This window comes from Emydura macquarii, unplaced genomic scaffold (genome assembly GCF_026122565.2).
Source record: "Emydura macquarii macquarii isolate MOO-44397 ecotype Brisbane River unplaced genomic scaffold, CSIRO-AGI_Emac_v2 contig_3477, whole genome shotgun sequence".
Classification (NCBI taxonomy): Eukaryota; Metazoa; Chordata; order Testudines; family Chelidae; genus Emydura; species Emydura macquarii.
The window spans coordinates 4360016-4375396 of NW_027133614.1; the positions used below are offsets into that span (position 1 = coordinate 4360016).

Genomic DNA, 15381 nt, shown 5'->3' on the forward strand with positions numbered 1-15381 from the left:
TCACACCTAAGTAAATTGGGTATGCTTCAGCCTCCATCCTTTTTATTATGATGATTAATTCCCTCCTAGCATTGGCATGGTTGAAGTGGAATGTGCTAGAGACTGTGTTGGTGGTGCTAGGCTGAAGGCGCAGTGTGTTGCAGTAGTCGGCCAGCCTTGCAGAATTGTCACTCAGGAACTTCTCCAGCTCAGAGAAAGTCAGAGCCTGTAGCCCACAGCAGATGTCGTCTCCACAGATGAACGTCCGTGATGAGGGTGGTGGCACTCTGGCCCTGGTCTAGCCATCCACTTAAGATCATAAGTAACTTTAAGCATGTGAGTAGTCCTGTTGGCACCAATGGCATGACTCTCAAGCTTAAAGTTACACATGTACTTACATGCTTTGCTGCATCAGGACCAAAGTACTCAGCACTTTGTAGGATAAAGTCCAAAGCAGGTAATGAAATATTGGTGGGGAAGTATAGGGGGTTAGTGATTTTTAAAAAGAAGCTTTAATCATGATGAGAAGAACAAGATAATGTTGATTTTCAATACATCAGTAGCCTTTTAAAAATATTTCCTTGGATCGGAGTTATAGGAGATCAGCATATCTCAGAATCAGAACCAGATATAAGTTCCACAAAACAGATATAAAGAAAAATTGCCCTCAAAACAAGTGGCTGAGGTAGCCCTATTTTTTTTGGGAAGACACCATTTTTATATGCTTTTTCGACAAGAAGGAGAGAGAGCAGGCAAGTCTTCTTTTAGGTGCATTGAATGAATATATGAATTAGCTTGTAGCAGTGCTCATGTAACTATCACTATGCTGCTTGCAAACATGAGCTATGCTATCTTGGTAATGAATTCCAGCTATCATGGAAGTCTTTCCCCAGTCAGGATTTCTGCACGATAGTCCCTGGTGCAGACATCCAGCTGGTGAGCAAAGTATAGTATAAAGAAATTTTAGTAAATTTTTATGGAAATCTTTCCTTTTTAAAATGTGACATACACAGTCTGTCTTGAATTGTACATATGTGATTAGTCAGTGGAACAACTATAACACCAACTTAAAGCCCACTTATACATGACATTTGTTTTACTTAACATTTTTACAAGTAACACCTAAATTTCCTGTAGCTTGGAGGTTAAAGAAATGCTTATAATTTTTGTTTGTTTGTTTACTTCGTGCATATGACAGTCCTTTCCTCTCAACATTCAGCCAGTTTGCCCTGCTTGTGTTTGTGTGTCTTCCATATAATAACACTGGGGTGAAACATTTTAAAACAATAGGAAAATGTGATTGTAAAATTACAAAAACTGGCCATGGGACTCAGGCGCAAATGTAGTAATGTGGTAAAACAAATTTTAATTCATGTATTGAAATTGTTTGTTTAAATTTGTTTAGACCCAAAACCTTCAATCTGAGAGTCAGTTTGCTATCATCAAGCCATACTGTAGAGTTGATGCGTTAGATTTTTGGTGCCCTGACCCTTAAGTTTAGAGTTATAGGGCATGATTAACTGGATCTTCTGGAAGGACTTTGTGAAATGATTTATAAATAGATTTTCTTTTAAAATGAATTCATATAACTAACAATATAATCTGATCGTTAGGCATTGTAGTGCTACATAGCAATGTTAAAAATGACTGTTATTGGTCCCACTTTTCCTTTTCCCCACATCCTGCCTTTCGGTAATGGTACTTCTCTTCACTCACTAAAGTTATATTCCCTTTGTCATTTTAGGTGTGGTAATAGCAGCTGCAGTCACAATCTTTGCAGTAACCTTCTCCTTTAATTACTTCAGTGACTAGACTCCAAGCAAAAGAAGCAGTCTAATCATCATGAGAACATTGACCAGCATTCACATTAATACAGGATAGAAGTCTCGGAGATTTAATATGTTAGCAACTAAACATATTGCCTAAAACACACCAGTTAAGTGTGTTCTAAATTGTAGTGATATACCCAGCTGTCTTGTTTCAGCATGCAAATAGTGTAGGTGGATCAGGTTTCCAGGAAACTAAAAGTATATATCATTGATGGAAATTACCTGTAAAATACCATTATTTTCCAGGAAGAATTGTTTGAAAAAACATAAACTCCCTTTTCCCTGATACTAATTTGTTTCATATTTAAAAACTTACAACTTTGTTTTTCAAGAGACATTTTCATGGTTGTTAAATCTTAACATTTGCCTTTTTTTACTATGACAGGTCTTGCCTTAAGGAATCCTTTAAACACAGATATTGGCTAAATTGCTCTTAAGTATTTTAAAAAAAAAAAGAAAAAAAAAGACAGTTAATGAAATTTTGGCCCCATTATAGTCAATGGCAACACTCTGATTTCAGTGGGACCAGAATTTCACTCCATATATTCTTTTTGTTAAAGCATGTGCATCAGATTTGTTAACTGATGTAGTAAATGTACTAATAGTTTGTAGGAGCCCCAAAATTCCATTTTAGACCAACCTACACTATGTAAATATCTTACCTTAGCTCAAGCATCCTAGACAGAAATAAATGAAATAATTAAACCTCTAAGATGTATGGCGAATTTATATGTGCTTCCTTTTTCTCAAGTCCTCATCACGATCTGACTTATCCATCCCATCCTGTTTGACTTAATCTCCATCTTTCCCTTAAGAATTTTATATCAGATAATTCTCCAGATATTCAAATCCCAAATACACAGGCAGGCCTGAAAAATGTTATAAGTTTTTAGAGGTTGAGAAATAATTAAGATATTTGGGCTATGAATAAGAAAAGTCAGTTTACACTATCTTTAAAGTATATATTATGGGCAATATTATTGCTTTCTCCCAAGGAAAAATGTTTGAAACAAGGTTAACGAAGATAATCTTTATAAAAAAATTGTTGACATTCATATAGTTCTCAATTACTTTATAAAGTCATGTGTACCAGATTCAGCAGTATTTGACCTTGGTAACTGCAATCTAATAGAATTTAGATGCAAAGGTACTGGAACTGGGAGGAAAAAATTAGAAAGTTTTGAACTTACAGCATAATCAAGCATAAAATATTAGAAAACTTGTAATAAAAGGTAACTTGCGAATGAACTAATATTACATCTGATTTTTACATTCTGAAAACAAACCTAGTAAAAGAAAAATTTAATGATTTGCTCAGAAACCTATGGTTACTGCTGACTTGCTAAGGATTAAGAAAAGACTGGCTCTTAGAGCAAACTGAAGTTATAAAAGCATTATCTTCATTAGGCATTATCTTCATTAGGCATATCTGAACATTATATACATTCTTTTTAATTCTTGGCCAAAGGCTAAGGTTCAGACTTGGAGCAAGGTTGAAGCCTGAATTAGGTAGTGGTGGTATCTCTGAGCATGATGTGTACTCCCTTTCCTTCTCACTGTATTGTTTGAATGGAGCAACTTGAAGGGCGAAGAAGGAAAGAAAGTCACTTATAGCAGAGTGCAGGGATATCTCCTGCAGCAAATTTATTTTGCAAACGTGTACTGTTGGTTATAAGTCTGATGGATTCCACAGGCAAAATAGAATTATGACAAAGTATCTTCTTCATGAGCCAGGGTCAAAGCAATAATGGCAGGAATGGTTCAGCAATATCCAGAGGTGGAGATGGATTCCTCATCCCATCTCAAGCCTTTTATTGTTCCAAAAACAGCTGCTCCTGTCACCTGAGAGAATGTTAGATGTTTGTCCTCTGAGTTATAAGAAGGTACCTTATTCCCTTCCCACTTCTGGCTGCTAAAAGGAGGTGGCCCTTGGACCTTGGTACCTAAAGAGATCATCTTTTTCTTCATGGTAGCTCAACTGAGAACACAGTGGAGGCCCTCAAGCCCCTTCAATTTAAAAGGGAAGGACTCCATGATGGATCCTTGACTGTGGCATTTGATTTCTCTCTACCAAAAATAAATCTCTGGTCAGCCAGAGCCCATGTTTTTTAATAAAGAGCTGGATGTGTATATTTTTGGGACAGGTCATACTGCAAAGGTTAATTCTTTTAATATATTTCACAGATTACTGTTTTAATTGTTGACTAGCTGTATTGTGGTGATTTAGTCAAAATACTGCATTTTAAATAAAAATAAATTTTATAGAAGTCTGATCTTTTCTGAATACTTATTAAAAGTAGGCAATGCAAGAATATTTTTATTACTGTTGTTCTCATTGTGTGTATATATAATCAAGTCTGCTCCACATCCAGAACTACCCATTTACATGTTTTGTTAGTTATTCTCATCAGTGTTTGTTACTTGCTCAGATTGTGAACTCTGAGACTGGTAAACCGTTATTTAATGTAAAATGCCAAATAAAGCTTTAATGGTTGATTAGTAAATGCTCCTCACAGACATCTGTCTGAGGTACACAAGCAGCTCTATCCCCATTTTTACACGTGGGGAAATTGAGTCTGACACCCCCAAAGAATCAGTGTTGGAGTTGGGATTAGAACTCGAGAGTTCATGGCTCCTGTTTCTCTGCTTGGATCAACCCACTCTCCCGAAGTCTATTATTTAATGTTGCCATGCTTTTTATTATGACAAGTGTACACTAGGAGTGCTTTACCAGTATAAGAAAACCGGTATACTGTACAGGCAAAGTATGTCTTTGAGTCCAAAGCATGGACACAATTTATATTGGCAAAGCCACAGTTTTATAGTTCTTTATTCTCTCTCTCTCTCTCTCTCTCTCTCTCGTTGGTATAACTGCATCAGCTCTAGGGGCTTTAACATAGCAGTGTCAGCTGGTCTGGGATCACACCTCTTCATGTCCTTGACTGATGTATTGAAATCTGTGGTGTAGACACTGTCTTAGCAAATAATTCTTTATAGACTGAAGTTCATGCCTCTCCTGCTCCTAAAAAATACTAAATTGCAACTCCAGTATCACTTTTTACCCCTCAAACTCTTAACCATTATCCTACACAAATTTGTTCTTTTACTACTTGTACAGAATTGTGAAGGATTAAAGAATTTGGTGAATAATTCAGTTCAGTCATATTAGGAGTTTCCTGTACCAGTAATGTTCTCCTGTACCATAGGCTGAGAGGTTTGATCAGAATTGTGATTTAGGATTTTATGGAAGTTTAGTGAAAATGTGTTTATTGAAGGATTGTTCTGAAAATAATGAGGCACTAGGTGATATATGCAATAATCATGCAATAGCAGGGATGGCTGGCTATTTCTGTATCTAAGGTTTTCGTTCTTTGGGATTTCCTGTACTCAGATCTGCCTCAACTTCACATTACCAATGTAGCATATTCTGCACTTTTCCCTTTTGAAGGTAATATTTCAAATAAGAAATAATAAAAGGAGTACTCCATTTTGAAAAAAAAATTCCATTTCTGAAACTGGTGAAGTATGAGGTCAAATGATTATTTCTGATTAAAAATGGAGCATCCCCTCTCTCTTTATAGAAGCGAATCTGTTAGTAAGTTTGAAATCTCTTATGTGCCTGCATACACACACCCAGACATACTAATGTATCTGATTGGTGGGGAAAGCATAAGAGATGATTATTCCCTGCTCATTTATTTTTAGTATCCAGCCTTTAAAAGTGAGTTGGGGAACTATAAAACCTGAGAATATGGCATTTAAAGATATCACAGCCTCATTCAGCACAGGAGTATTTTATTGAGCTAAGAACTCACTTTAGTATGCAACTTTCCGACAGTGGCTCTGCTGTCTGACTGCCAGCCTCCACTTGTAGCATAAATTAAAGTTTAGCCATATTTGCTATTCCATGGACTCTTGTAAGTGGACCATGTTTTATCCACTTGTTTATTTCTTATTTAATAAATCATCTAGGTCTGCTTTATTTTACACTGAGAGTGCTGATAATGTGCTTGATGTTGTTAGATGAAAGATCATTTTAATAAAACTGCATAATGGATTTAGGGAAACCTAACTCTTTAAGATTTGGGAGTGGACACTGAGGAATTGAAATAGCCTATTGAAGCAGGTGGAAGGATTCCCACTAAGTTCAATGGACTTCAGTTCGGGGCTATTGATAGGAAGTTTTATTCCATAGGTTCATTAAATCTTTCACTTTTTGTCATTGAAGAATCTTCGCCCACAAGTGGGGATTTATCCTTCTTTATCAATATGTGCAATGCACAAATATGCTGTATTCACTATTTAGCGCCCTTCTTTTGGAATTGAAGTCCTGTGACATTTGTGACACATTTGTTATTGCAAAACAGAAGTCTACTGCTAGATATGCTTTCTGGTAATAGTCATTGCAGTTCTGCAGGCAAAAAGCAAAGAGGGTTCTCAACATTACCTAAATCAGGCACAAGTCCCTTTTTAATGACTACTTAATGACTACTTAAAAAAGAATATATTTTAAATCTGAAATTCAAAATAAATTTAAAAGGATAGGTTTTGCAAACCTCCATATGAGTAGAAATCTTTTCACTGTGTAGCTCAATAGGGAAATAGTGTGACTTTGAATTCATATGTAACATTTTTCTGGATGACTGCAAGTGAGAAAAATATATTAAAACAGTAACAAATCAAGGAGTTGGTGCTGAAGATCAGTGAATGTTCTGCATGTGGCTTGGACACTAAGATTAGGATGATTAATGGACCTCTACATGCACAGCTCCCATTAAAATCCATCAGAATTCTGCATATGGAGCATTTGATCTGACCTTGAACATAGAGTGGAATTTACTAGTCTAGTTTTGTTGTCTACAGTGAATAAAATGAAAAAGCTAGCAAACAGTATCAATGATAAAACATAAACTAAGTTGATAAATGTGTAAATCTTAGTAATCTGGGGTGCTTATCAGTAACAATCAAACCATTCAGCCTCACAAAATGCCAATGAGTGATATCAAAATGTGACAAATGACCAATTTATATTGTGTTGTGCAAGGGGGCGTGGTCTCCCTGTGAGACAGATGGGGAGGACACCATACCCGCCGCTTCGTGGGTGGAACTGAAATAACCTTGCCTGCCACACAAGAAACAGAGGGTGGGAGTGGGACATCTCCCTGCCACAGCCAGAGCTGCCTGCCGCCAGAACTCCCAAGGAACTGCTGGGGCTGCCACTCGCCATCTACCTCGAGGAGATCAACAACGACCCCAAAAGCCAGGTACCCTATGGTGAGGTGGCAGGAAGTAGCCCAGGGAAAGCAGATGATTGTCTGACTGTGTTGCGGCCTGGTACTCGGTCAGCATGTTTTGGATGAGAACTTGCTGACCCAGTGCTGGAACCTTCCGTCACTGCTAGGGCCCTGCGCTGGGACGCAGTGAAGTTAGATGGGACTGCATCCCCCTACTCCCTCTGCCATCCCCCCTGGGGTGGAAGTAACCTCTTACCTGCTGTGTTGGCCTGTCCCACCCTGCTTGAGGGTCTGAGGCTATAGACTGTTTGCCTGCCGTGGGCTATTGACTGTTTGCCTGCCTGAGGGCCCGGGCCATAGACTGCCTGTTTGCCTGCCTGGCCTGTGGGCAAGGGCAATAAGACAGCTAATTCCCCATTTTCGAGCCTGTCTCTTCAGGTCACATAGCGAGGGGGCATGGCCTCCCTCCCAGACAGACAGGAAGGGTGCCTCTGATCCCTTACATGTGCCATAATTGACATTCTTAAGTGGTTTTAACTATAAAACTTGTTAAGGAAGTTTTCTCAATGAAAAGAGACCAGATCTTTCAGTGCATTGACCCTGTATTCCTGCATGCCTTTTAGGTGGTCTTTTAACCTTTGTTATTTCTAGTTGGGTTCCTCACATGTCCCTTTTAATAACATGTTTAAAACTTGTCTAGGGTGGAGTTTATAACCATGATACACTTTTCTAATGATTTGGAAACCAAAGGTTTTTCTAGGGTAAAGGTTATGACCATATATATATCTTATCCTGTTCTACATTTATATAGCCAAAGGGTCATATATTAAGGTCATCCAGGACATTTTATGAATAACTAATTTCATCACACAATCATTCAAAATATATATGGAGTTTTGCAAGCAAGCAGGGTTCTTTTTAAGTTTTATTCATATTAATTACATCAACATAAATATAATTTCTCAAGTCATTAAGGTACACTTAGATGTTTTATTCATATTAATTACATCAACATAAATATAATTTCTCAAGAATCACAGATATTTTAAATAAGCAACATCAATGGTCAGAACATAGTACAAACACTGGAAAGCAGCTGATAAAGATTGCATTAACAAAAAGGTTAAATATCTGTATTAAGTTTTTCACAGTAAAATCTTGTTTCGGCAATGAACTAATCCATATTTTCACAATTATTAAAAGTTAAATGCAAAACCAAATATTTATCACCATGACCTCTACATTTCTTAAGCATGTGACTTATGAATGTGCACAGCTCAGATATTTGGTTTTGCCTATCGTCCCTTCCTTGCTGTAGATGTGCAGGGTAATTCTGCTCTGATTGAAATTAGATGCTAAACTTTTGACTTTAGTGGGCATAGGGTTGGGTTCTAAATTATCTTTTAAGACCTGTGTCTAATTTAAAACATCACTAATTTTATAAAGACTATTTTCCTCTTATTTTGTTATTACATAGAAATAAGTATGTACAGGCCTAGCTATTATATATGTTTTAAATAAAGTTCACATACTGATAGTTAAGAAATGTTTATATATGTATATCTTACATATAAAATAATGAGTACACAAAGGCTTCTCTAAATGATCATGGGTTCTGCTGAGATCCAATTGTAATATATGGAGAAATAAAAGATAATGGAGGGCTATCTCTGTCTCTAATTATTCAATATCTTGATCATCTGTATTGCCATTTCCAAGTGCTGGAATCTCCTTTTCGGGTAGCAGCCCATACTCATTTAGGAAAGACTCCACATCCACAGCAAAAAATTCCTCACCGAACTGTTCAGTAACACTAATAAAATTGCTCAGAAGCTCCCCACCCTTGTAGACAAGCAGAGTTGGGAGCACATCAGTTGAGAAGCGATCTCCAGCACCTGTGTTAGAGGCCTTGATCTTACAGAATCTCATGGTGGAGTATTCTGCAGCAAGACAAGTTAAGCTGTTGTTGAGCGCCTCGCAGCCCTTGATGCCATCTTCATAAATGTGAACAATGACCATGACGGTTTTTCGCTCTTTCTCAATGACTTCCAGGAACTGTTCCCCATTCTGCAGCTCACACAGATAGCCATATTTGGGCCCAAAGCTCAGCCTCAGATGCATATCCTGCATGCAGCGTTTGCGGTATTTTTGTAGGCAGCTTTCATCCTCTTGCTCATCATGGATTAACTCATATTCCTGCATACTCATCTGTGAATATTGAGAGAGTATTATATTATTGAGTGGACCTATGTACTCACTGAACAAGGAGGGGCACAAGATGTTGCCTGTGGAACCCCACACAAGACCCTTGGGCAGAAGAAAAATTGCCTAAAACTGCCCTTTGGGGATTCTTGGAGGGAGTGGAATTAAGCCATTGAATGGAAACCCCATTTCCCTTTACTTGGGTATGCAAGTGAATGGTATTGGAGGCAACTGATGTATCTAATAATATCAGCAAGGACACATTGCATGAAATCCTGGCCCCACTAAATTCAGTGGGAGTTTTGCCAGTGACTTCAATAGGATCAGGATTTCACCCTTAGCCATTTTCTGGAGGAAATACTTTACCAATGCAATCACAACAGTCTCTGCGTGGTACCCAGATTGACAAGAGTGAAGGAAATCTGAGGCAGGTAGGTACTGTGAGAATTATCTTGCCACTGTCTTCTCAGTAATCTTAATTGAGGGTAGAAGATTCAACACTGGTCAATAGTTGGCCAGATTGTCAGGATCAAATGGTGTGTTCTATTTGATGTGTGTTTTGGGTCAGATGCTTTCATCTTTCTACTAAGTAGTTCTTTACTCAGTGAGTAGTCTCATTTTCTTCAGTGGGATTACTTGCAAAGCAAAATACTACTCAATGTGGGCAAGGGTAGCATAATCTGCCTCTTCATGATCACTTTGTGGTTTAGTTATAATAATCCAAATGCCTTACAATTTTCAGTAGGCCCAAAGCTAAATTTCTATAACTAATGCTATCTTGTATCACACATAGCCCTTCTCATATTCAACATACTTTATAAACATTGACTTCACAATATCACTTTTGAAATAGTTCACTATTGTCCCAACTTGCAGCTTAGGAAAACTGAGATGGAGATGTTAAGAGATTCATACAAGGACACAAAGGATGTGGGAATCAGTGGCAGTTAACTTCAGTAGTTTCTGGTTCCTGTGCTCATACCATATTTTTCTTACTTTCATGTTTTATATAGAATCACTAATGCACTTATGTTTTCTTTTTTGTTACCTTACGGCTGAATCGCTCTCTGGTGTCTTTATCATCTTTACTGAGAGATCTGTGAGGTGAAGACATTTGTCTGAGGATCTCTTTTTTGCTCAAAGGAAGGGAGTCTCTGTCTTCACTTTCTAATTTAAATTTTCTCCAGTCATTGATCACGCCTTTGGGCCCTAGGAGAAATAAAGATCCTGTTATTATTTGGTTTTGTTTGTTTATTTCAGAAAGACAGTGACTTTGAACACAGAGCACATTGAAAGACTTTATACTTCCTACAAAACAAGAATTCAGAATGCTGAGACTTTATAGCCACCATAGCTACGCCATTGAAATGTATGACTCAGTAAATGCTGAGATGTTTTTGATTTTATAATTCAAATCAAAGCCTGCTCTCTAGAGCAGGTGGATTAAACAGTAAAACATTTTGCAAAAACATTTTGAAAATTTTACTGTTTCAAAATTTCAGTTGTTTTTTCAAATATTTTATCTATAATTAGTTGAAAAAAATATGGTATGAAAACTTGTCTGATTTTCTGGGTGGGGATATGGGGTGGCTGGTCAGTTAAATTTGAACTTGCATCAAAAATGTAAAAATGTCAATCATTCTCTCTTCAGAGCTACTAAACTGCCAGTTGGTAGCGTCTTTTTGCATTTGGTGAGTGTTGTGCTTTATAATTGTGAATTAAAAGAATTAACATAATAATATTTCAGGGCAAAAGCTCTAAATATCATAATATTAAAGAGCCATACATAAAAAGAAAGGTGCATGTCACCCAGGACGATGGAAAAAAGATCTAGGCTACAATTTCCAAATACAGGAACCAAAAATTAGGAGTTTAAATAAATGCCCTGAATTCCAAAAGTGCTGAGCATCCAGCAACTCCTTATATCTTCAATGGATGATCTTGAATGGTCAGCACTTTTGAAATTCAGGTAACTTATTTAGAAGGCTAAATAGGGATATAGTAGCCTAACTTTAGGTTCCTTTTTTGAAATGTTGGCCCTAGTCCACAGTGCTGATTTGGAAATGAATTGTAGGAAGAGGTGTTGCAAAGGTTAGGGTTTAAGGAAAGAGCACAAGAACATTTGGGCACAAAAAGAAAAATGAGCTGTTTAGAACACATGCTTATATGTACCCTGGGCAGGAAGCATGGCTGTCTGCCTGTTCTGTACGTCACTGAGTACAATAGCAGCACTCACATAAACAATAGCTGGTAGAGACTGGAAAAAGAAAAGAATAATGGATCCAACCAAGGATGATTTAAAGCGTTTACAGGTTGTATTATGCTATGACAAAAGGGCTTGTGGATGAATTTTTAGCAGTGATTGCTTCTAACAAAATGAGAGCTTTAGGATTTCACTTTACACTTTTGTTTGTCACACTCAGAGGCATTAATGTCTCTGGCAAAGACATATAGGAAGCAAGATGCCCAGATTTCGGCCTTTGTGACTGAAAACTTAGAGCCCTGTGCTAATGGATTGCAGAGAACAAATGAGTTTGTTAATGACTGAGCCAAAGTAGCCCACATCAAATTTGCATTGAACAATGCCATTGCTACTTTGGTGTCCTGTGCAGCCATTTGCTTCAAGCACCAATGAGGCTGACTCTGAATGCAACCCTTTATAACCTGTCCAGTCAAGAGGGGTGTGAATTAGTCAGAAAAACATTTTCATTGGATCCTGAATGTACCTTTCCTCTGCAAGGCATTCTGAATTCCAGTCAGCAAATTAGAATTACAGGCTTCCACACTGACTGATTTATATTTAACAATGAACTAAAATGTCCCTTAACTTTGGTTTCTTTACCTGTATGTGTAGCCTGCCCTTCAAAATCTTCTTCCAAATTGGCACTTGTTTGCTCTTCCATTACTGTCACTCAGTTGGCTAAAACGATAGATTCAACAGAGAAAATAATGAATAACATGACGGACGAGTTGCATGTTTTACAGCTGGTTAGTACAATGTGTAATTTTCTGCTGTTTTTGGGTATCAGTGCAACTCAAAGTCTGTCATTAAAGTTTATGCAATCTTAATTTAATTATAGTTCTCCTAACCTCATAAAAAACAACTAGGACAACACATCAGTCTGCATTATTAACGGGGTCTGAACCAAGGCTAATTTAAAATACGTGGGTGTTCCTTTTCCTAAATCTTATTATGTTCTATTGTGTCAGCAGGAAATATGAGAAATCTAATGAAGAATAGAGCTAGTAAAATTTGCTGGAATTATACTCACTGCAAATTTCTCCCATTTTTGTTTGAAAACCATACAGTAAACGGATCCAGATTCCTACAATCATATTTATTATTTTTAAGTATTCACCAAATAGCTCATATGCAATACATTCTCCATCCTGCACTTTCAGAGTTGATTAGGGATGACTGAGCCAAACCTCAATACCTTGTGTCTATACTGGTATCTCTACATATCCAGGTCTAGCACCTCTGACCTGACTGGGCTGCACTTGTTGCAACACAGGAGAGCAACAAAGGTGGCTTTAAACCACTTGTATGCTCCCTCAGTCATACAGCTGGCAGGGGACCTGTCTGATTCATGCTGTAAATTAAAACAGCTTCAGGGGTCGTTTGATCAACCAGGAATCAGTGAGGTATAGCAATGTCCTGACTATGTCTCCTTCCCTCGTGTCATGTCCCCTAAACTAGGGTGGTTTTTTGTGGGGGGAGGGAATGTAGGAGCACTCTGAAGGCTCTATACCATGCAAGATTCTCCTTTTCATGGAGAATTCTCAGATAAGCTAACTTCAGAGCTACTTTCCACTTCCAGACTGGTACAAAGTGAATGGATCAGATTGGAGCACCGGAGTCTCAAAATGAGCTGATTTGGGCAGCGTTCTTTTAGTGCCTGAAAGGCAATACATTTTTTTAACATAAATGTTATGACTTTTGTTAGCATTGAAAGCCTGCTGCCACTTCTAGATAGGAATAGTGACGAAGATACCAATTCCTAATTTGTTTATTTACTTACCAGATGCGGATATGGCATATTATCCAACTCAATCGCTACTATGTGCTTTGAGGTGAATCTTTTCATCTTCCCTCTAGTAGAAACGTCATACACTGCACCCGTCTCTTAAAAATCTGTAAATTTAGTTTAGCTACAAGTATTTTCCACACAAAAGACTTAAGTCAGAAATTCAGAGAAATGAGGATGCCGTTCTGTCTCATCCTATTCCCTACTTTTTCTCTGCAGATCCTACGTGGTACTTGATAATTTTCCATGTACTTGTGTCCCAAGAGAGTATTTTTGCTACAAAGTCTGGTCTGCAAAGTTATTGTCAAGTAAATACGTTATTAAATTTTGACCAGGTAATTAATGCCAGAGTAGAAAAGCTGATGGGAAGTAAGAACTGAGTGATTTTCATGTTAGACAGTGTTCAGTAAGAAATGCACCTTAAGTTTTACCTACTCCAGTGTTTCTGTAAAAAAATTATGTTTTTCATGATAAAATGGCATAGTGGAATACTTCCTCTGCTGCTTGTGTGTGTATGCGTGTGTTTTAAGTGGAGGTAATTAGCAAATGTGGTGATAAATTCTTCAGGGCAAAAATTCTTGGTGCAAATAATTAATCAAAACTAGTATCTGGGCAACGTTCTGATTCTGTGTTGAAGGGAAGCAGATAATGAAGTAGATGATACTACTAAAATACCATCTGTAGTCTGTGACAGAGCTATGCAGATACCAACTACTATGAAATTGATTCCTTTTCTGTATTTCTACAGGATCCCAGGAAAGCATGCCTCCGGAAGAATAGAGAATAGTGGATATATCAGAGATATATGACTACTGTGTAGATCCACTGGGTCAAAACCCAGTGAAATGCATAAAGGGGTAGTAGTGAAATGCATTTGTAACTCCCTTCCAGCTAAGCTATTGGACAGAAGGTTTCATCCTTTGCGCCATAAGAAAAAAACATAAGGGTTTTTAAGTGGACCCCTTGTATTTGGGTGTTGCTTTTGGCCCTAAGTGCACCTAAAAATATACAAGGGAAGCAAATGGTACAGTTAAGTGGGATTCCTGGCTGCTGCAGGTTTGAACCTGACAAAATTGACCACAACAGGAGTAAAGCAGCTTGAGTGGAAGATAATTGCATAACAGCATCAAAGAATGTTATTCTTTTTTGTTAGAAAATATCTTTTATTAGTCTGTTGTACACAATAGATCCTGGAAAATTAGCTGAATCACTATAGTACAGCATCAAAGTATTTCCACCTCATTTTAAGTGGTTTGGTTGTAAAACAATGAACAACATAACATGAAGTCCTGTGAGCTGAGCATGGGACTGGGGGGCCAAGAATTCCTGAGGTGTAATCCTGGCTCTGCTACTGATTCTGAGAGCTTGTAGCAAATCACTGAAATCTCTCTCCCTCTTCCCCTGTTTGAAAAATGAAAATATTAATACTTGCCTACCTTAGCCAGTTGTTGTGAGAATTAATTTATTAAGGGCAAATTTCACGTTTAGGTATCTAAGTGAGGTGGTTAGTTTTTCTAAAGTATGGAGCATCCTAAGCTCCCTAAGACTGCTATGTTACACGCTTTACACTCTGCAGCAGGGTGTGGAAACTGCTGGGTGTGGAGCACTTTTGAAAATTTGCTCATTTAGGGTATGTCAACACTGCAACGTAAGCCCAGAGTTAGTGGGACTTGAGTCAGCTGACTCTGGGTTAGAGAACCCAGGGCTTGAATGTCTACACTGATTGATTGTTAACTCTAGGTTAAGAATTCTCTAACCCAAGGCTCAAACCTGGGGCTCTAGTGTCTACACTGCAGCACTCAGACCTGAGTCAAGCCAACCATATCCCAGACTCCCTAGCTCCTACCTGAAATGTGGCTGCCCTTTGACAGTGATGCACTGTTAGAAAACTTGACTGTCCACCCTGCACATTACAGGAAGTCTGAGCAGCTTGCCAAAGCAGTCATTTTGGTCAGTGTGCTCCAGCTACCGGAGCCAGCAACATGGAAGAGGCGCTTTTTGAAGAACTCCTCTTGCTCGTGCTTTCACTCCTGTGTCAGGAAATGGGCAGAGCTTCCATGAGCTGCTGATGGACATTTCAGCAACATTTTATGAACCACTAAAGGCACC

The 15381-nt window shown here is 38.0% G+C and overlaps 2 protein-coding genes across 2 annotated transcripts in view; one reads left to right on the forward strand and one right to left on the reverse strand.

Moving 5' to 3' along the window:
• ODR4 (odr-4 GPCR localization factor homolog) overlaps positions 1 to 4075 on the forward strand; it is a 31061-nt gene extending 26986 nt beyond the window's left edge. The window contains exon 14 of the mRNA XM_067535151.1: positions 1724 to 4075. Within this exon, the coding sequence (XP_067391252.1) occupies positions 1724 to 1791 (68 nt within the window). The 3' untranslated portion in view covers positions 1792 to 4075. The remainder of the gene's footprint in view (positions 1 to 1723) is intronic.
• Positions 4076 to 8248: 4173 nt separating this feature from the next.
• On the reverse strand, positions 8249 to 12147 carry PDC (phosducin). Its single transcript, XM_067535143.1, has 3 exons — positions 12087 to 12147; positions 10293 to 10453; positions 8249 to 9250 (listed from the first exon to the last, which is right to left on the reverse strand). The coding sequence occupies exons 1-3, from the start codon at positions 12145 to 12147 to the stop codon at positions 8723 to 8725; spliced, it is 750 nt and encodes a 249-aa protein (XP_067391244.1). The 3' UTR covers positions 8249 to 8722.
• Positions 12148 to 15381: the final 3234 nt, after the last annotated feature.

Coding starts and splice junctions, on each gene's coding strand:
- PDC (XM_067535143.1), bottom strand. CDS start 12,147: ATGGAAGAGCAAACAAGTGCCAATTTGGAAGAAGATTTTGAAGGGCAG. Junction 10,454..12,086: donor AGGGCAGGCTACACATACAG/GTAAAGAAACCA, acceptor TATTTCTCCTAG/GGCCCAAAGGCGTGATCAAT. Junction 9,251..10,292: donor GAGAGCGATTCAGCCGTAAG/GTAACAAAAAAG, acceptor CAATATTCACAG/ATGAGTATGCAGGAATATGA.